Genomic DNA, 22,297 nt, shown 5'->3' with positions numbered 1-22,297 from the left:
CCTCTATTGCTGCTCGGCCTGCTGTGTTCATCCAGTTCTACACCTTGTATTCTTATATTTATATAGTGTCTTTAGAGTAACAACAATCCCAAGAGAGTTCATAAAGCATTGTAAAACAAAATATGACCCTGAGGAGATGTTAGCCTGGTTGTTCTAAGAAATAGCAGTTCCTGTTACGAATTCCAAATAGCTCTGTGTCTCTTTCCCAGGCATCCCTAAGAGAAACATAGAAGATAGGAGCAGGAGGAAGCCAATCAGCCCTTTGAGCCCGCTCCACCATTCATAGAACACAGAACATAGAACAATACAGCGCAGAACAGGCCCTTCGGCCTTCGATGTTGCGCCGACCTGTGAACTAATCTAAGCTCATCCCCCTACACTATCCCATCATCATCCATATGCTTATCTAAGGACTGTTTAAATGCCCCTAATGTGGCTGAGTGAACTACATTGGCAGGCAGGGCATTCCATGCCCTCATCACTCTCTGAGTAAAGAACCTGCCTCTGACATCTGTCTTAAATCTATCACCCCTCAATTTGCTGCTATGTCCCCTTGTACAAGCCAACGTCATCATCCTAGGAAAAAGACTCTCACTGTCCACCCTATCTAATCCTCTGATCACCTTGTTTGTCTCTATTAAATCCCCTCTTAGCTGCCTTCTCTCCAATGAGAACAGACCCAAGTCCCTCAGCCTTTTCTCATAAGACCTTCGCTCCAGACCAGGCAACATCCTGGTAAATCTCCTCTGTACCTTTTCCAATGCTTCCACATGCTTCCTGTAATGGGGTGTCCAGAACTGTACGCAATATTCCAAGCGAGGCCACACGAGCGTTTTGTACAGTCGCAGCATGACATCACGGCTCAGGAACTCAGTCTGTCTACCAATAAAACCTAACACACCGTAAGCCTTCTTAACAGCACTATCAACCTGGATGGCAACTTTCAGGGATCTATGTACATGGACACCAAAGATCCCTCTGCACATCCAAAGTACCAAGAATCTTTCCATTGACCCAGTGTTCTGCCTTCCTATTATTCTTCCCAAAGTGAATCACCTCACATTTATCTGCTTTGAACTCCATTTGCCACCTTTCAGCCCAATTCTGCAGTTTATCCAAGTCTCCCTGCTACCTGCAACATTCTTCCACACTGTCCACCACTCCACCGACTTTAGTGTCATCTGCAAAGTTACTAACCCATCCACCTATGCCTGTATCCAAGTCATTTATAAAAATGACAAACAGCATTGGTCCCAAAACAGATCCTTGAGGCACACCACTAGGACTCCAGGCTGAATATTTTCCATCAACCACCACTTGTTACCTTCTTACAGAAAGCCAGTTTCTAACCCAAACTGCTAACTCTGCCTCAATCCCATGTCTCCGTATTTTCTTCAATAGCCTACCATGTGGAACCTTATCAAAGGCTTTACTGAAGTCCATGTGCACTACATCAACTGCCCTACCCTCATCCACATGCTTGGTCACCTTCTCAAAAAACTCAATGTGGTTTATGAGACACGACCTGCCCTTGACGAATCCATGTTGACCATCTTCAATCAAATTGTTGCTTGCTAGATGATTATAAATCCTATCTCTTATAATCCTTTCCAAAACTTTTCCGACAACAGATGTAAGGCTCACTGGTCGATAATTACCTGGGTCATCTCTACTGCCCTTCTTGAACAAAGGCACAACATTTGCAATCCTCCAGTCCTCTGGTACTAAACCTGTAGACAATGATGACTCAAAGATCAAGGCCAAAGGATCCGCCATCTCCTCTCTAGCTTCCCAGAGAATCCTCGGAAAAATCCCATCTGCCCCAGGCGATTTATCTACCTTCACACCTTCTGGAATTGATAACACCTCCTCCTTACTAACCTCAATTCTTTCAATTCTAATAGCCCGTAACTCAGTCTTCTCCTCTACAATATTCCCCTGTTCCTCAGTGAAAACAGATGAGAAATAATCATTTAGCACCTCTCCGATCTCCACAGGGTCCACACACAACTTCTCGCTTCTCTCTTTGACTGGCCCTATTCCTACCCTAGTCATCCAGACATACCTATAGGAAGCTTTAGCATTTTCCTTTATTCTACCTGCTAATGTCTGCTCATGCCCCCTCCTTGCTCTTCTTAACTCTCTCTTTAAACACTTCGTAGCTAATCTGTAACTCTCCATCGCCTTATGTGAACCATCTTGTCTCAACGTCACATAAGCCTCCCTCTTCTGCTTAATAAAAGATACAATTTCTTTAGTAAACCACGGTTCCCTTACGTTATCACTTCCTCCCTTCCTGACAGGGACATACCCAGTAAGGACATGCAATACCTGTTCCTTAAAACAGCTCCACATTTTGATTATCCCCATCCCCTGCATTTTGCTACCCCATTCTACGTCTCCCAAGTCTTGCCTAATCGCATTATAATTGCTCTTGCCCTGTGTCATGTTCCTATCCCTTTCCATCGCTAAACATAACCGAATTATGGTCACTCTCTCCAAAGTGCTCACCTTCCACTAAATCAAACACCTGTCCTGGTTCATTACCAAGTACCAGATCCAGTGTGGCCTCCCCTCTTGTCGGCCCTTCGACATGCTGAATCAGGAAACCGTCCTGCACACATTGCACAAAAACTGAGCCATCCGATGTACTAGAGTTACAGCATTTCCAGATAATGTTAGGGAAGTTAAAGTCTCCCATAATGACCACCCTGTTCCTTTCACTCCTGCCCAGAGTAGTTTTGCGAATTCTCTCCTCCACATCCCTGGATCTTTGCAGAGGCCTATTAACAACTCCCAGCAGTGTGACCTGTCCTCTCCTGTTTCTGACATCATCCCATACCACCTTAGTAGACGAGTCCTCGTCAAAAGTTCTTTCAGCTACTGTTATACTGTCCTTGACTAACAAAGCCACACCTCCCCCTCTTTTACCACCTTGCCTGATCTTTGTGAAAGATCTAAACCCTCGAACCTACAACAACCATTCCTGACCTTGCTCAATCCATGTCTCCGAAATGGCCACAACATTGAAGCCTCAGGTACCTATTCATGCTGCAAGCTCACCTACTTTATTCCGGATACTCCTGGCATTGAAGTCGACACACGTCAAACCAGCTTGCTGTCTGCCAGCACACTCCTGTGACAGTGAGATCCTGTCCACATCCTCCCTACCCTCATCCTCGTGTGTACTGGAACTATACCACAGTTTCCCATCCCCTTGCTGAGCTAGTTTAAATCCACCTGAATAGCACTAGCAAATTTCCCACCCAGGATATTAGTACCCCTCTGGTTCAAGTAGAGACCGTCCTGTTTGTAGAGGTCCCACCTTCCCCAGAATTATCCATATACCTGAAATCCTCCCTCCTGCACCATCCCTGCAGCCACGTGTTTAGCTGCTATCGCTCTCTGTTCTTTGCCTCGTTATCACGTGGCAAGGGTAACAAACCAGAGATGACGACTCTGTTTGTTCTAGCTCTCAGCTTCCACCTTAGCTCCCTGAAATCCTGCCTTACATTCCTATCCCTCTTTCTACCTATGTCATTGGTACCTATGTGGACCACGACTTGGGGCTGGGCACCCTCTCCCTTTAGGACCCTAAAGACACGATACATGACATCGTGGACCCTGGCACCTGGGAGGCATCACACCAACCCCGTCAGTCTCTTTCGTTCCCAACAAACCTTCTATCTGCCCCTCTAACTATTGAGTCCCCAATGACTAATACTCTCCTCCTATCCCCCCTTCCCTTCTGTGCAAGCGGGATGAACTAGTTGCAAGAGACCTGCACCCCAGTGCATGCCCTGGTAAGTTGAACCCCCCAACAGTATCCAAAACGGTATACTTGTTTTTCAGGGGAACGACCACAGGGCATCCCTGCAGTGACTGTTTTTACACCCTTCTAATAGCTACCCAGCTTTCTTCATGCTTAGGAGTAACTACTTCCCTGTAACTTTTATCTATCACAGACTCTGCCTCCCGAATGATCCGAAGTTCATCCAGCTCCTGCTCCAGTTCCCTAACACGGTCTTGGAGGAGCAAGAGCTGGGTGCACTTCCTGCAGATGTACTTGGATGGGACACTAATGGTGTCCCTCTATCGCTATCATGGTTACTTGTCCAACTCATAGCCTAATCCTGCTTTCTCTCCATAACCTTTGACCCTAATCGCTCCAATTGTTATACCTACCAGCCTCTTGCATACATTCTATGTTTTGGCATTAACTACTTTCCTGTGGTAATGAATTCCACAGGCTCACCACTCTTCACGTGAAGAAGTGACCCCTCACTTCAGTCATAAATGGCCTACGCTAAATCCTCAGACTGTGGCTCCTTGTTCTGGTCACACCCACCATTGGGAACATCCTCCCGGTGTCAACCCTGTCATGTCCTGTAAGAATTTTTAAAGTCTCCATGAGATCCAACCTCCTTCATCTGAACTCCAAGGAAAACAATCCTAAACTCATCTATCTCTCCTCGTACGTCACATCGGTCATCCCTGGAATCAGCCTGGTAAACTTTCCCTGCACTCCCTGGAGAGCAAGACCATTCCTCATCAGAAAAGGAGACAAAACTGCACACGATATTGTAGGTGTGGCCTCACCAAGGCCCTATATAACTGCAAAAACACACCCCTACGTCTGTACTGAGTCTCTTGAATTAAGGCCAACATACCATTTGCCTGCTTTTCTGCTTGCTGCTGCTTACCTTCATTGACTGGTGCACAAGGAAACCCAGGTCCTGATGCATGTTCCCCTGTCCCAATTTACAGCCATTCAGGTAGTAATCTGTTTTCTTGTTTTTGCTTCCAAAGTGAATAATCTCACATTTATCCAAATTATACTGTATCTGCCATTGATTTGCCCACTCAACCAACCTGTCCAGATCATGCTAAAGAATCTCTGCATCCTCGTCACAGTTCACACTCCCAACGAACTTGGTATCATCTGCAAACTTTGAGACGTTACATTTTGTTCCTTTGTCCAAATCATTAATATATATATTGTGACTAGTTGCGGACCCAGCACCGATCCCTGTGGCAACCCACTAGTTACTGCCTGCCAATTTGAAAAGGACCCATTAATTCCTATACTTTGTTTCTTCTCTGCCAACCAGTTTTCTACCCAACTCAATTCACTCCCCCCAATCCGATACGCTGTAATCTTGGACAATAATTTCTTAAGCACAGCATTGTCAAATGCTTTCTGAAAGTCCAAAAATACTACATTGACTGGCTCCCCTTGTCAACTCTAGTTACATCTTCATAGAATTCCAACAGATTTGTCAAGAATCATGTCCCCTTTATAAATCCATGCTGACCCTGTCTGACCCTGACACTACTTTTTAAATGCTCTGCTAAAAATTCCTTCATTATGGCATCAAGAATTTTCCCCACTACCAATGTTAGGCTCACTGGTCTATAATTCCCTTTTTGCTTTCTACCTCCCTTTTTGAATATTGGCATCACATCAGTGACCTTCCAATCTGCACGAACAGTTCCAGAGTCTATAGAATCCTGGAAGATGACAGGGAAGGAGGTGATGATGCCAAACTTGAATAAGGAAGGAGCAGCACCTGAAGAATGTTGGCATATTAGCTAACAGTGATCAGAAGGGTTGTTGTTATTGCAGGATAGCAATATTACCCTGAAGCAGGAAGCCTGGGTTCAAATCCCACTTTCAGGGATGTATAATATCAGGTTAAATTAAAAAAAAGTGGTCACAGGTTCTGTTGTGATGCAGGGGTAGTGTCCCAGCGCTGGACCTTGAATCACAGAATCCCTACAGTGTGGATGCAGGCCATTCGCTGCATCAAGTCCGCCTTTGAATGACATCCCACCCAGACCACCCCTCTACCTTATCCCCATAACTCTGTATTTCCCTTTACTAAGAGGTAGTAACAACAGCCAATGCTGGAGTCAAAGATAACACGGTTTGGAGCTGGAGGAAAACAGCAGGCAGAGGATGAGTAAAGGTGATGTTCAACTTTCCTGCTCCTCTGATGCTGCTGGCCTGCTGTATTCCTCCAGTTCCACACTGTGTTATTTCCCATAACTAATCCACCTAACCTACACATCTCTGGACTCTAAGGGCAATTCAACATGTCGAATACACCTAGCCTGTGCACATCTTTGGACTGTGGGAAGAAACTGAAGCTCTTGGAGCAAACCCAGACAGACACCGAAAGAATGTTCAAACTCTACTCAGACAGCCACCCAAGGATGGAATTGAACCAGGTCTGTAACACTGTGAGGTTGCAGAGCTAATCACTGAAACACCATACAACTCCAGAAACCCAGGTTCAAGTCCCTGCCAGCTCCAGAGAGAGTAATAACCTGTGGCATAGTGGTAGTGTCACTATTTCTGTGCCAGGAGGCATTACTAGTCGGGGATGGTATCACAGCTGCAGAAAGGGAGGTTGTGGAGGAGGGTTTGCCCATGGTATGGGTGGAAGTTAGAATCAGGAAAGGTGCAGTCACTTTATTGGGAGTTTTCTATAGGTCTCCCCCAATAGCAACAGAGACACTGTGGAACAGATTGGGAAGCAGATTTTGGAAAGGTGTAGAAGTAAGAGAGTTGTCATCATGGGCAGCATCAACTTCCCCAACATAGACTGGAACCACCTAAGTGCAAGTAGTTTGGATGGAGAAGATTTTGTCAGGTGTGTCCAGGAAGGATTTCTAACTCAATATGTAAATAAGCCGACTAGAGGGGGGGCCATATTAGATTTGGTGCTTGGCAATGAACCAGGCCAGGTGTCACATTTCTCGCTGGGAGAGGATTTTGGTGATAGTGATCACAACTCCCTGACCTTTACTGTAGTCACGGAGATGGATAGGAGCAGACGATATGGGAAGTTATTTAACTGGGGGAGGGAGAATTACAATGCTATTAGGCAAGAACTATGAGCACCAATTGGGACCAGATGTCCTCGGGGAAATGCACGATAGAAATGTGGAGGTTGTTTAGGGAGGAGTTGCTACAGGTACTGGATAGGTTCGTCCCACTAAGGCAAGGAAAGAATGGTATGGAAAGGAACGTTGGATGATAAGACATGTTGAACACCAAGTCAAGAGGAAGAAGGAAGCTTACTTAAGGTTGAGGAAGCAAGGATCAGATAGGGCTCTGGACGTCTTCAAGGTAGCTAGGAAGGAACTGAAGAATGGACCTAGGAGATCCAGAAGGGGATATGAGGGAACTTTGATGGGTAGGATCAAGGAAAATGCCAAGGCTTTCTATATATATTTAAGGAACAAGAGGATGGCCAGAGTGAGGGTAGGGCCAATCAAGGATAGTGGAGGGAACTTGTGTGTGGAGTCAGAGGAGGTAAGGGAGGTCCTCAGTGAATACTTTGCTTCATTATTCACTGTGAGAGGGACCTTGACATTTTTGAGGATAGCATGAAACAGGCAGATATGTTCGAACAGATTGATGTTAGGAAAGAGAATGTGTTAGAAATTTTGAAAAATATGAAGATAGGTAAATTCCCTGGGCCAGACGGAATATACTCAAAGTTAATACAGGAAGCGAGGGAAGAGATTGCTGCCCCTTTGGCAATGATCTTTGCATTCTCACTGTCCACTGTAGTAGTACCAGAAGATTGGAGGGTGGCAAATGTTATTCCCTTTTTCAAGAAAGGGAATAGGGACAATCTTGGAAATTACCGACCAGTCAGTCTTCCTTCTGTGGTGAGGAAATTATTGGGGAGGATTCTGAGAGGTGGTATTTATTATTGTTTGTAAAAGCACGGTTTGATTAGAAATAGGCAGCATGGCTTTGTGAGGGGCAGGTCATGTCTCACAAACCTTATTGAATTCTTTAAGGATGTGACAAAACATATCAATGAAGGTGGAGCAGTGGATGTGGTGTATATGGATTTTTGTAAGGCATTCGATAAGGTTCCACATGGCAGGCCCATTCAAAAAGTAAGGAGGCATGGGATTCAGGGAAATTTGGCTGTCTGAATACAAAACTATCTGTCCAATAGAATGCAGAGGGTGGTAGTAGATGGAAAGAATTCAGCCTGGAGCTCAGTGACCAGTGGTGTTCCACAGGGCTCTTTGTGAGCTTTATAAATGACTTGGATAAGGAAGTGAATGGGTGGGTTAGTAAGTTTGATGATGATACAAAGTTTGGTGGAGTTGTGGACAGTGTGGAGGGCTGTTGCAGGTTGCAACAGAACATTAATAAGATGCAGAGCTGGGCAAAGAAGTGGCAGAGGGAATTCAACCCAGAAAAGTGTGAAGTGATTCATTTTGGAAGGTTGAATTTGAATGCAGAATATAGTGTTAATGGCAGGATTCTCAGTAGCAGGAGGAGCAGAGGGATCTTGGGTCCACGTCCATGGATCCCTCAAAGTTGCTACCCATGTTGATAGGGTTGTTAAGACGGTGTATGGTGTGTTGGCTTTCATTAGCAGGGGAATCGAAGTTATGCTGCAGCTTTATAAAACCCTGATTAGACCACACTTGGAATATTGTGTTCAGTTCTGGTTGCCTCATTGTAGGAAAATGAGGAAGCTTTAGAGAGGTTGCAGAGGAGATTTAGTGAGGTACTGCCTGGCCTGGAGGGCATGTCTTATGAGTAAAGTATGAGGGAGCTAGGGCTTTTATCATTGGAGCGAAGAAGCATGAGAGGTGACTTGATAGAGGTGTACAGGATGATGAGAGGCATATATAGAATGGGTATTCAGAGACTTTTTCCAGGTTGAAAATGACTATTACGAGTGTGCATAATTTTAAGGTGATTATTGGAAGGTGTAGGAGAGATGTTAGAGGTAGGTTCTTTACACAGAGTGTGGTGGGCTTGTGGAATGTGCTGCAAGCAGTGGTAGTGGAGTCAGATACTTTAGATTAGGTTCCGTACGGTGTGGAAACAGGCCCTTCGGCCCAACAAGTCCACACCGTCCCTTGGAGCGTCCCACCCATACCCGTCCCCTACAACGCACACACCCCTGAGCACTATAGGCAATTTAGCATGACCGATCTACCTAGTCTGCACACCTTTGGACTGTGGACGGAAACCGGAGCACCCGGAGGAAACCCACATGGACACTGGGAGAATGGGAGACAGTCACCCGAGGCTGGAATCGAACCTGGTTCCCTGGCGGTGTGAGGCTGCAGTACTAACCACTGAACCACCGTGCCGCCCTTTAGGGACTTTTAAGCGACTCTTGGATAGGCACATGGAGGATTGTAAAATGTAGGGTATGCAGGGTAGATTGATCTTAGTAGGACAATACATCAGCACAGCATTGTGGGCCGAAGGGCTTGCACTGTGCTGTACTGTTCAATGTTCTGGGAGACCTATCTTCAAGTGCCACTTGTTGAAGAGGTGTGTCAATGTCTTTGATCATGCTCCTGAAGCATGAACACATTGATTTAAGGAAAAAAGAAAATGCTCTGCTTAGGAAAATTAGATGATCAGTGGTTTAGTGATCAAAGGACTGAAGAAACAGTGTCTGGCTTACAAGAACTCAATAGCTTCAGCGAACTTGAGAGACTTGGATAGGACACAAATTCAGGGCTGAAGGTAGTGGGGTAATCCGGAAGGACATTTGCCACAGATGATGACATGGTCTGGATATTGGTTAGAATGAGTTCCATGATCTCTTCATGCTTGTTTGAGCTAATAGCAGAAGGGAAATTTGGAAACAAACTTGTACATCCTGGACAGAAACACTCTTAATTGTATCTTGTACTGTCATATGTACCAAAGTATATCTAGCAGGACCCAATGTTTTAAAGACTGCAGTTAAAGCTTTTTGATGTATTATATGAGAGATAATGGGAACTGCAGATGCTGGAGACTCCAAGATAACAAAATGTGAGGCTGGATGAACACAGCAGGCCAAGCAGCATCTCAGGAGCACAAAAGCTGACGTTTCGGGCCTAGACCCTTCATCAGAGAGGGCTCTCTGATGAAGGGTCTAGGCCCGAAACGTCAGCTTTTGTGCTCCTGAGATGCTGCTTGGCCTGCTGTGTTCATCCAGCCTCACATTTTGTTATCTTGATGTATTATATAGTGACTTCAGCTTGTCTGGTGAAGAACCAAATTTTGCTGTAATTTGTTACGCTCCATTTACGACACCTTTGATTTTAATTCACAAACAGTAAACAATAAAATATCCTAGTAGGAATTGGTGAGCCAAGGGTGTTATCTAGGGGAGGTGACAATCTAGTGGTATTATTGCTCAACTGTTAATCCAGAGACCCATCTGAGAACTGGGGTTCGAATCGAATCCCACCAGCGTAGATGATTGAATTTGACTTCAATAAAACGCTGGAATTAAGAGTCTAATAATGACTGTGGAAATATTGTTGATTGTCAGAAATATATAATTAACGTCCTTTAGGGAAGGACATCCCCTAACTGGTGTGGTTTAAATGTGTCTCCAGACCCATATCAATCTGGCTAACACTCTGGGATGTTGCTGCCTGGGATGGGCAATAAATGTTGAACTAGCCAGGATGCTCTCATCCTGGAATTGAGCAAAAAAAAATCTCTTCCTCGGTTTCTTTAGCTCTGTTGGATCAGCATGAGAATTAAAAAAAAATTATTCATTTTGTGGGACGTAAGCTTCACTGGCTGCCCAGCATTTATTGCCCTAGTTGCCTTGAGAAGGTGGTAGTGAGCTGCCTTCTGGAATGCTAGAGTCTGCTTGCTGTGGGTTGACCCACATTGCCATTAGGTAGGGAAAGCCCGGATTTTGACCCAACGACAATGAAGGAATGATGATATATTTCCAAGTCAGGTTTATGAGTGGCTTGGAGGGAACTTGAAGGTATTGGTGTTGCCATATATCTACTGCTGTTGTCCTTCTAGATGGAAGTGGTTGTGGATTTGGAAGCTACTTTCTGAGCATGTTTGCCGAATGCCTGCACTGCATCATGTAGATTGTATACACTGCTACTACTGAGCATCGGCCATGGAAGAAGTGGATCCTTGTGCAGGTAGTGGCATTCAAGTGGGCTGCTTTGTCCTGGATGGTGTCAAACTTCTTGAGTGTTGTCGGAGCTGCACTCATCCAGGCAAGTGGGGAGTATTCCAAATCATTCCTGACATGTGCTTTGTAGATGGTGGGCAGATTTTGGGGGAGTCAGGAAGTGGGTTATTCACTGCAGTTTCCTAGCCTCTGACCTGCTGTTGCAGGCACTGTGTTTTTGTGGTGAGTGAAGTTGACCAATGCTAATTCACAGGATGTTGTTAGTGGGAGAATTCAGTGATGGTGACACTGTTGAATAACAGGGGACAGTGGTTAGATTGTCTCTTATTGGTGATGATCGCAGCCTGGCATTTGTGTGACGCGAATGTTATTTGCCATTTGTCAGCCCAAGCCTGGATACTGTCCAGAATTTGTTGCATTTGGACGTGGACTGCTTCGGTGTCCACGGAGTCAGGAATGGTGCTGAATATTTTGGAATCCTTAATAAACATCTCCACTTCTGACCTTATGATGGAGGGGAGGTCATTGATGAAGCTGCTGAAGATGATTGTTCCAGGGATACTATCCTGGGACCTCCTGCAGAGATGTCCAAGAATAAATGTGTTAATAAGGCTATTGGGCTATATTTGTGATGGAATAGATAGACCTGTTCAAGTTGCATCTGAACTTGAGGGGGACTATATCTTAGTGGGCAGATTTGCTAATGCTGCAAAGGGAGAGTTTAAGCTAGATTGCCAGGCAGGTGGGATCCTCAACAGCACGGAGGCATGTGCGAAGCTGGAAGGTGATACAGTAAAATGAAATAGCAAGTTGAAGAGTCAGGTCATACTGAAACAGGACAGGGAGTGAGGAATGCCGATTGGATTAAATTGCATCTATTTCAATGCAAGGGGGCTGACAGGTCAGGCTGATGATCTCAGGACTTGGTTAGGTACATGCGGCTGGGCTATTATAGCATTGTAGAAACGTGGCTAAGGGAGGGACTGGACTGGCAGCTTAATGTGCCAGGGTGCAAGTGCTTTAGGCAGGACAGAGGCAGAGGAACAAGGGAGGGTGGGGTTACATTTTTGATTAAGGGGAGTGTTGTAGCAGTAGTCAGAGATGAAATTACTGAGGGATCATCTAGTGAAGCTTTGTGGGTAAAGCTAAGAAATAAGAAAGGGATGGTGATGTTATTGTAGTTGTACTACAGCCCCCCCCACATAGTCAACAGGAATTAGAAGAGCAAATATGCAGTGAGATTACGGAGACTTTGCAGGAGAAATCAGTTTGTCATAGTTGGTGGATTTTCATTTTCCTAACATGGACTGGAACTGCCATAATGTCAAGGGCTTTATTGGGGTGGAATTGTTAAATTGTGTTGAGGAAACCTACCTCAAGCAGTATATAGAGTGTTCTGTTTGGAAAGGGGCAAAACTCTTGGGAAATAGGGCAGGACAGGGGGACTGCGGTGACATCGGGGGAGTACTTTGGGACCAGTGACAATAATTCTGTTTATTTTAAAATAGTTATGGACAAGGACGAAACTGGTCCACAGGTTCAAGTTCTAAACTGGGGCAAAGCAAATTTTGATGGAATTAGACAAGAGCTTGCAGCATTTGATTGAAGTAGTTTGTTTGCAGGCAAGGGAATCTTTGGCAATTGGAAGACCTTTTAAATTGTAGTAGCTAGAATTCAAGGTCTGTATATTCCTATGAGGGTGAAGGGATATTGAGGTTTCGACCAATAAAAAGAATTGCGAAGGAGCAGGCAGCTGGGATCTAGGGATTACTGAAGAAGAGTTTACTGAAGAAAGAAATCAGGAAGGCGAAAGGGGGCATGAGATAGCTTTGGCTTTTAAGATTAAAGTGAATCCAAAGAGATTTTTTAAGTATATTGAAGGAAAAAATAATAACTGCAGAGAATGGGACCCCTCAAGAACCAATGTGGACATGTATGTGTGAAACCGCAGAAGATGGGCGAGGCCCTCAATGAATATTTCTCCTCTGTGTTTACCATGGAGAAAGACATGAAGACTTGGGAACGTAGGGAAGTTAGTGACGATATCTTGGAGACATTCCATATTACAGTAGAGCTGTTGGAAATAGTAGAATATGTGAAGGTAGATAAATCTCCTGGACCTGACCAGATATATCCAACAACCCTGCAAGAAGCTAGAGAACAAATTGCACTGGCTCAAGATGGAATATTTGCATCATCATTAGCCACGGGTGAGGCCCCAGAAGACTGAAGGGTAGTGAATAATGTGACCTTATTCAAGAAGGACTGCAAAGAAAAACCTGACAATTATAGACCAATAAGCTAACATCTGTGGTAGGTAAGTTACTTGAGAAGATTTCGACAGATAAGATACACATGCACATGGGTTTGATTAGGAGTAGTGTGCATGGCTTCAGAAAGTAAAGAGGCATGAGATTCAGGGAAATTTGGCTGTCTGGATACAAAATTGGCTGTCCAAAAGAAGATAGAAGGTGGTATTAGATGGAAAGTATTCAGCCTGGAGCTTGGAGACCAGTGGTGTTCCGCAAGGATCTGTTCTGGGACCACTACTCTTTCTGATCTTTATAAATGACTTGGATGAGGAAGTGAAAGGCTGGATTAGTAAGTTTGCTGATGACGTGAAGGTTGTTGGAGTTGTGAAGTGCTGTTATGGGTTGCAACAGGACATTGACAGGATGCAGAGCTGGGCAAAGAAGTGGCAGATGGAATTCAACCCAGAAAAGTGTGAAGTGATTCATTTTGTTAGGTTGAATTTGAATGCAGAATACAGGGTTAATGGTAGGATTCTCAGCAATGTGGAGGAACAGAAGGATCTTGGGGTCCATGTCCATAGATCCCTCAAAGTTGCTGTCCAAGTTGATAGGGTTGGAAAGAAGGCGTATGGTGTGCTGGTTTTCGTCAGGCAAGGGAATTGAGTTTAAGAGCCACGAGGTTATGCTGCAGCTCTATAAAACCCTGGTTAGACCATACTGGGAATATTGTGTTTAGTTCTGGTGAGCTCAATATAGGAAGGATGTGGAAGCTTTAGAGAGGGCGCAGAAGAGATTTACCAGGATGCTGCCTGCACTGGAGGGCAGGTCTTATGAGGAAAGGTTGAGGAAGCAGGGGCTTTTTTTCATTGGGGCGAAGATGGATGAGAGTTGACTTGATAGAGGTGTACAAGATGATGAGAGGCATAGACAGAGTGGATAGTCAGAGACTTTTTCTCAGAGCAGAAATGACTATTATGAGGGGACATAATTTTAAGGTGATTGTTGGAATGTATAGGGGAGATGTCAGAGTTAGGTTCCTTACACAGAGAGTGGTGGGCATGTGGAATACGCTGCCGGTGGTGATAGTGGAATCAGATATTTTAGTGACTTTTAAGTGACTCTTGGATAGGCGTATGGAGAATAGTAAAATGTAGGTAATGCAGGGTAGTTTGATATTAGTAGGATAATAGTTTGGCACAACATCGTGGTCTGAAGGGCCTGTATGGTGCTGTACTGTTCTATGTTCTGTGTTCCTTGTGTGTGGGGGATTATGCCTCACAAATTTGTTAGAGCTCTTTGATGAAATGAGCAGGAAGGTTGATGCGGGCAGGGCAGTAAGCATAGTCTATATGGATTTCTGTATGGGTTTCTATAAGGCCTTTGATAAGGTTCCACATGATAGACTGCTCTGGAAGTTTAGAGCATATGGAATCCAGGGAGATCTGGCTTATTGGATACACAATTGGCTTCATGGTAGGAAGCACAGAGTAATAGTGGAAGGATGCTTATTGGACTGGAGGCCTGTGGCTAGTGGTGTGCCTTAGGGGTCACTGCTGGGCCCCTTGCTGTTTGTTATATATATCAATGATTTGGATGAGAATTTGCAAGACATGATTTAGTAAGTTTGTGGATGACGCTAAAATAGGTGGTTTTGTGGACAGTGAAGAAAGTTATCAGAAATTGCAGCAGGATCTCAATCAGTTAGGGAAGTGTGCCAAGTGATGATACATGGAGTTTAAAATAGGAGTTGTGAGATGTTGCATTTTGGAAAGTCAAATCAAGGTAGGTGTTTCATGGTGAATGATAGGGCCTTAACGAGTGTAATGGAGCAGAGGGACTTTGGAGTTCAGGTGCACAGATCGCTGAAAATGGAGTCACAGGTTGTCAAGGCAGTGAAGAAGGCATTTGACACACTGGCCTTCATCAGTCAGGGCACTGGGTAGAGAAGTTGGGATGTTTTGTTTGCCATTGTACAGGACGTTGGTGAGGCCGCACTTGGAGTGTCGTGTCCAGTTTTGGTTGCCTTGCTACAGGAAGCATGTTATTAAACTGAAAAGAGTGCAGAAGAAATTTACAAGGATGTTGCCAGGACTCAAGGGACTGAGTTGTAGGGAGATGTTGGACAAGCTAGACCCTTTTTCTTTAGACTGTTGGAGACTAAGAGGGGTCTTATAGCAGTGTGTAAGATCATGAGAGGCATGGATCATGTGAATGCACTTTGTCTTTTCCCAGAGTTGGGGATTCGATGACTAGAGGGCATCAGCTTAAGATAGGAGGGGAAAGAATACATGGGAAGCTGAGGGGCAACTTTTTTTACACAGAGGTGGTACACTAATGGAATGAACTGCCAGCGGAAGTGGCTGAGGCAAGTAGAGTAACTACATTTAAAAGGCATTTGGACGAATACATGGATAAGAAAGATTTAGAAGGATATCGGCCAAGTGCAGGGAAGTGGGGTTAGCATGGCTTGACATTTTGGTCAGCATGGACCAGTTTGGGCTGAAGGGCCTGTCGCCGTGCTGTAAGTCTCTATGGCCCTGTGACTCTATGAGAGAAAACAATTTGAGGGTAGACTTGTGCTCCTGAGATGCTGCTTGGCCTGCTGTGTTCATCCAGCCTCACATTTTATTGTCTTGGAATTCTCCAGCATCTGCAGTTCCCATTATCTTTGAGGGTAGACTTACCGGATTAAATTCCAATTCCAAGAAATGTTTTTTGTTCTTTTGCGGTTCCCGTAAATACTAATGCAGAGAAGATTTCGACTAAAGATTACTGTGGAGGGTGACTCATTCCACTGTTGTAACTTGGCTGGAATTGCACTTGAGGTTTTCATCATAATTTTGGTCAAGTTATACCAGCACTGCAGATTCAGGTTCAAGAAAGTTTTTCCCTTATTTTCTGGTCAAATGACTGACAGGAAGGAACTGGGAAAACACATGTGTAACTCTGTGAATTGTTTAAATAAGTCAGCACTCTGAAATGTATGTTGTCTATATTAGTAACAAGTAAATCAAGCCAGAACAATTTGTTTTAGCAAGTGTATATATTTTTTAAAAAACTGATTGCTTTGTGTAGTGTGGGTCATTGGGCAAGCAAATAAGAATTGTGTAAGTATGTTGTCATGGAAGCATTGGGCCTTATTTCATGCCAGACAGACATTGGAGACACTGGAGATAAAAACCCAGCCTTGGATTTGAAAGTTTTTCTCCGCCATGAATCCAGGGACTGGAGTTTGTCATTCAGCGCCCCAAACCTGTTCTGACATTCATTCCAATGATTATTCTCCAGAGATTCATAGGATAGCGTCATGCTCCTCTTCTGTTTTGTTGCTATTCGACAAATGCCTCCTCTCAGGGCAAAAATCCCAATGGATGCAGCTGTTGGTAACACTAAAGGATGCCATTTAACTCATATTGTGTTCATTTCTTTCATAGGTAGAATTCACACAACTCCAGGTTTAGTCCAACTGATTTATTTGTGAAATCACAAGCTTTCGAAGTGCAGTCCCTTTGTCTGGTGAACTGAAGAAAGTTTACAGTAACAGAATTTATAATCAGAGAGATCAATGGGCAGAGAGGTGAAAAGATCATACAAATGGTGTGAGTGGAGTGTCAAATATTAAGTCTCTGCAGGTGATCAAAAGTGTAAGACAGAATCATAGAATCTCTATAGTGTAGAAATAGGCCATTCAGGCCAACAAGTCTACACCGCCCCTCCAAAGACCATTCCACACAGACCCATTCCCCTAACCCTGCGTTTCCCAGGTCTAACACACCTAACCCAACCTTAAACATGCCCGGGCATTGTGGGCAATTTAACATGGCCAATCCACCTACCTTACACATTTTTGGATTGTGGGGTGAAACTGGAGCACCTGGAGGAAACCTGCACAGACACGTGGAGAATACGTAAACTCTACATAGACAGTTGCCCAAGGCTGGAATTGAACCAGCCAGTCCCTGGCGCTGTGAGGCAGCAATGCTAAACACTGAGCCATCATGTTGCCTCACTATGAGTAAAGTATCAACAGCTGAATAGCAAGTGAAGGGGATAATCTATAATCCGATTAGTTGAGGCAGGGAGATAATTAGAACAAAATCTAAAAATAAAGTGGTGCTCAAGACAAACCAAATGGCTGAAATAACATGGTAGATATAAGGTTCATCTGCCAAGGGTCTAACCAAACTAATTAAGGTTGAGGGATCATGACAAGTTGTCAAGGTGATGGTGTTAAAACAGGACAGTAAGGTGGATTTTACAGATAAAGAACCCTATGGTGGGGTTCTTTGTAGTGCGACATGAACCCAAAATCATGGCTGAGGCCACCTTCATGAGTACAGAACTTGCCTATCAGTTTCTTTTTGGTGATTCTGCATTGTTGTGTATATTCAAGGTAGCCTTGGAGAACGCTTGTCAGAAGATCGCAGGCTGAATGTCCTTGACTGTTGGAGTGTTCCCTGAATGGAAGCAGACACCCCTATCTGGTGATTGTTCTGTTGGGTTCATTAATCTGTTGCAGTAATGTCTGCATAGTATGGCAAGGATGCCGTGAGGCTTTGTATATTCGCGAGTTTGTACTCTTTTGGATTACTTGTTACTTTGGTTAGACCCTCGGCAGGCGACTTATACCTATCATGTTATTCCATCAGTTCGGTTCGTCTCCAGCAATTAAGACTGCAAATTTTTTGGAAAATTCAGAAGCTGTCAAAATAAGCTTTCATCCATTCAACTCTATTTGAAACAAAAGTGCCTCATGTACAGCCATTCAAATTCTTTGTAAAATCATAGTCTTAAAGCGCAGTAAAGGTCCTTCAGCCCATCAAATCTGCACTGACAATAACTACCACTAAGGGTGTGCTAAACCCAATTTCCTGCACTTTTCCCATATCTGGCCTCCACTACCTTTCCCAGCAGTGCATTCTGGATTCCCACCACCTATTGAGTGGAGAGGATTTCTCTCAAATACCCTCTTGAATTTTCTGCCCCTTAACGTAAAACCATCGCCCTTCATGGTTGACCTGTCAACCAACAGGAACAACTGCTCCTTACTCACCCTGTCCATAGCTTTCCTAATCTTATACACATCAATCATGTCCCTCCTCAGCCTGCTCTGCTCTAAAGAAAATAATCAATTTCTATCCAGTCTCTCATTATTGCTCAATTTCTACATCCCAGACAACATCCTGGCGAGCTTCTTCTGTATCCCCTCATGTGTTATCACATCCCTCCTGTTGTGAAGTGACCAGAACTGCACCCAGTGTCTCTGTACAATTCCAACATTACCTCCTTGCTCTTACATTCTATGCCCTGACTGATGTCCACCCTACCAATCTTGGTGTCATTTATAAATTTGCTTAACGTTCTCCTCACATTTTCATCGATATCATTTCTGGGATTCTGAGACTCTGTGCTACTTAATCCATTCATGTGTCACGTCACATCAGTTCATATCTGTTTAGTTCTTCCAAAGTTAAAACACATACCTGGATTGTCGAAATCAAGGCTGAGGGTCCACATAACACATTACAGTCTGATCATCAATGCTGTTAAATGTGCAAGAACCCTTTTTCCACTAGAGAAAGTATTTAACCTCATGTGAACACTATTATAATTTAATGAGCATTTACCTTAATAATAGAACCATATGATGAGACACTGCATTAAAATGTGCTTGAGATATTATACAATGTGCAATTATGACATTTGAAGTTGGCAAGACTTTTTAAGCTTGCTTGCCTGAAGGCTGCTGACTCTACAATGGACTTTCCCCAAAGTTCACAACCTGACATGTTCACACAGGCTTCAGGAGCCCACTGCCATGGGAAATTGAAAGTTCATCAGGTAATTAAAAGTTTGGAATCAAATTTATTTTGCGTACTTGTCGGTTTTCTGCCTGTCATATTTTCTGTTGCACATCAAAATAGTGGCTGGCTGGAATTGTTTGTGACATTTAATTTTGTAAACTCTCTGCCTCCTTTTTGGCTGCCTGATGTGGTATTGTTCAGTATCGAAGTGGGAAAATGATGCAATTCACAGGACGTTAGCAAAATACTGCGGATATTGGAAAGTTGAAACACTCAGCAGATAAAGCTGCAACTGATAGAGTGAATCAGAGATTACATTTCAGGTCCTATCTGTTGCCAACCTGTGAATTGCAACTTTTTCCCACTGTATACTTTCACCTTTGCTGTCCCCAGAGTCTCTACCACCAATTTAATGTTCCACTTTATAGAAATATAGACAGTAGGCCTTCAGCCTGCTTGACCATTCAATTTGATAATGGCTGAGCATCCATCTCTGTATTGTGCCCCTGCTTTGATCCCTTTCGCCCTAAGAACTATATCGAGCTTCGTATTGAAAATATTCAATGTTCATACCTCAACTGCTTTCTGTGACAGAGAATCCCATAAGTTCACCACTTTCTAGGTGAAGAAATTTCTCCTCATCTCTGCCGTAAATGGCCTACCCCATAATCACCAGTAAGTGCAAACATCTTGTATTTACCCTGACTAGTCCTATTAGAATTTCTGTCTTTCTGAGATTCCACCGCTTCATTCTTTTAAACCCAAATGAATATAGCCCTAATTAATCCAGTCTGTCTTCATATGCCAGTCCTCCAGAAATCAGTCCAGTACACCTTTACTGTGATCCCTTGATTATGGGCGGCATGGTGGCTCAGTAGTTAGCACTGCAGCCTCACAGCACCAGGGACCCAGGTTCCATTCCACCCTTGGGTGAGTGTCTGTAGGGAGTTTGCATGTTCTCCCCGTGTCTGCTTGGGTTTCCTCTGGGTGCTCCGGTTTCCTCCCTTAGCCAAAAAAAAATGTGCAGGCGAGGTGGATTGGCCGTGCTAAATTGCCCATAGTATTCAGGGGTGTGTGGGTTATAGAGGGATAGGTCTGGTTGGGATATATCAAGGGGCGGTGTGGACTTGTTGGACCGAAGGGCCTGTTTCCACACTGTAAGGAATCTAACTCTAATAACCAAAATGTCCTTCCTCAGATGAGACTAAAAGTGCACAGAATACTCCAAGTGTGGTCTCAGCCAGGCCCTGAGCAATTGCAGAAAGGCTTTCTTGCTCCTGTACTTCAACTCTCACTATGAAGGCCAACAATTGCCTCCTTCACTGCCTGTTGCATCTGCATGCTTACTTTCAGTGACTGTTGTGCAGGGTGCCCAGGTCTTGATGCACCTGCCTCATCCCAACCTTTCACTATTCAGAAAATCTGCCTTCCTGTTTTAGCTACAAAATGAATAACCTCACATTTGTCCACATTATATGTCATCTGCCATGTATTTATTCAGACACTACACTTGCCCACATCTCATAGAAGCATTTTATGACATCTTCAAACTTGGAGATATTATGTTTGAACGAATCATAGAATCTCTACAGTGTGGAAGCAGGCCCTTTGGCCCAACAAGTCCACATCGCTCCTTGAAGCATCCCACCCAGACCCATTCCCCTATAACCCACACACCCCTGAACACTATGGGCAATTTAGCATGGCCGATCCACCTAGCCTGCGCATCTTTGGACTGTGGGAGGAAATCAGAGCACCCAGAGGAAACTCACGCAGACACGGGGAGATTGTGCAAACTCCACACAGGCATTCCCCCGAGGTTGGAACCAAACCCGGGTCCCTGGTGCTGTGAGGCTGCAGTGCTAACCACTGGGCCACTGTGCCGCCCCAAAATTATATTTGCGAATATCATGAAAGGAGACTGTAAGTGATATACAGAGAATTATGGTTAATATGAATAAGATAGAACTAGACCAGCACCAGTTCTATCTCAGCTGTTCAGATTATGTTGAACTTGGACTTAACATGAGGTTTTTTTTCTTTATTTATTAATGGGATGAGGGCATCACTGGCTAGGCAGCATTCATTGCCTGCCCTAATTCCCCAGTGGGCAGTTCTTTGTCAACCACATTGCTGTGGGTCTGGAGTCACATGTAGGCCAGACCAGGTAAGGATGGCAGTTTCTTTCCCTAAAGGACATTAGTGAACCAGATTGTTTTTTCTTGACAATTGATTCATGGTCACCATTAGATTCTTAATTCCATAATATATTTTATTGAATTCAAATTCCACCATCTGCCCTGGCAAAATTCAAACCTGGGTCCCCAGAATGTTATCTGAGTCTCTGGATTAACAACCCAGTGAGGTGAGGTGAAAATTCACCTGAGCAGTGTGGCTGATTTCCAACATTAATCCACCTTATTGACCTACAATGCAGATCAGAGACACTGAGGTGTACTTACTTCAGTAAATTAAACTGTTGGATATTTTATCTAACTTTGCCCTGCCAGTTTGGTATTGCTCATTTCTGCAATATGTATTGTTATCATCAGCACTTATGACCGCTTCAATTGTAAAATTGATCCTGTGTGTATTTAACCCAGTCATCTGCTGTTACTAGTTCTCTTGCTCTTTCAGTGCCTATTCCAAGTACTGAACAGAATGCATTCATATTTTCTCAAATTATGCTGTTACACAAGTCCAGAGATGATAAAATTGAAACATAGATTGTAGGAACTGCCAATGCTGGAGAACCTGAGATAAGGCGGTGTGAAGCTGGATGAACACAGCATGCCAAGCAGCATCAAGAGGAGCAGGAAAGTTTGACGTTTTGGGTCGGGACCCTTCTAGGGTTAGAAGATATTGACCCGAAACGTCAACCTTTCCTGCTCCTCTGATGCTGCTTGGCCTGCTGTGTTCATCCAGCCTCACACCATGTTATAATAAAATTGAAGGCAGCTTCAGAACAATCCAGTTGAATTTTGGGACAGCAAGTGATAATTTTGGAAATTGGTTGAAGGAGAGTCTGCAGGCTAGTAATGCGGATGAAGCAAAATTGGTGTCATAGTGGACAGTGAAGAAGGTTATTTAAGATTAGAGTGATCATGATCAATTGGAACAATGAACTGAAGAGTGACAGTGGAGTTTAATTTGAATATATGTGAGATATTACGTTTTGGTAAAACGAACAAAATGAGGACTTGTACAATTAAAAGTAGGGCCTTAAGTAGTATTGTGGAACAGAGAGACCTACAGGTACAGGTACATAATTCTTTGAAGTTTGCATCACATATAGAAAGGG

The 22,297-nt window shown here is 44.0% G+C and overlaps 1 protein-coding gene across 4 annotated transcripts in view; it reads left to right on the top strand.

Annotated features, from left to right (window-relative positions):
• The window catches only part of LOC125452394 (regulating synaptic membrane exocytosis protein 1-like), a 596,477-nt gene that overhangs the window by 178,981 nt on the left and 395,199 nt on the right, over nt 1-22,297 (top strand). For 3 of the 4 annotated variants that reach the window (XM_059645491.1, XM_059645490.1, XM_059645489.1), the window contains one exon: nt 18,992-19,033. The exons of the other annotated variant lie outside the window; for it this stretch is intronic. In XM_059645491.1, the coding sequence (XP_059501474.1) occupies nt 18,992-19,033 (42 nt within the window). The remainder of the gene's footprint in view (nt 1-18,991; nt 19,034-22,297) is intronic. 4 annotated transcript variants of the gene reach the window in all.

Source organism: Stegostoma tigrinum, chromosome 4 (assembly GCF_030684315.1).
Source record: "Stegostoma tigrinum isolate sSteTig4 chromosome 4, sSteTig4.hap1, whole genome shotgun sequence".
Lineage (NCBI taxonomy): Eukaryota > Metazoa > Chordata > Chondrichthyes > Orectolobiformes > Stegostomatidae > Stegostoma > Stegostoma tigrinum.
The sequence above is the reverse complement of the archived record's forward strand: the minus strand, read 5'-3'. Positions and strand labels throughout refer to the sequence as shown.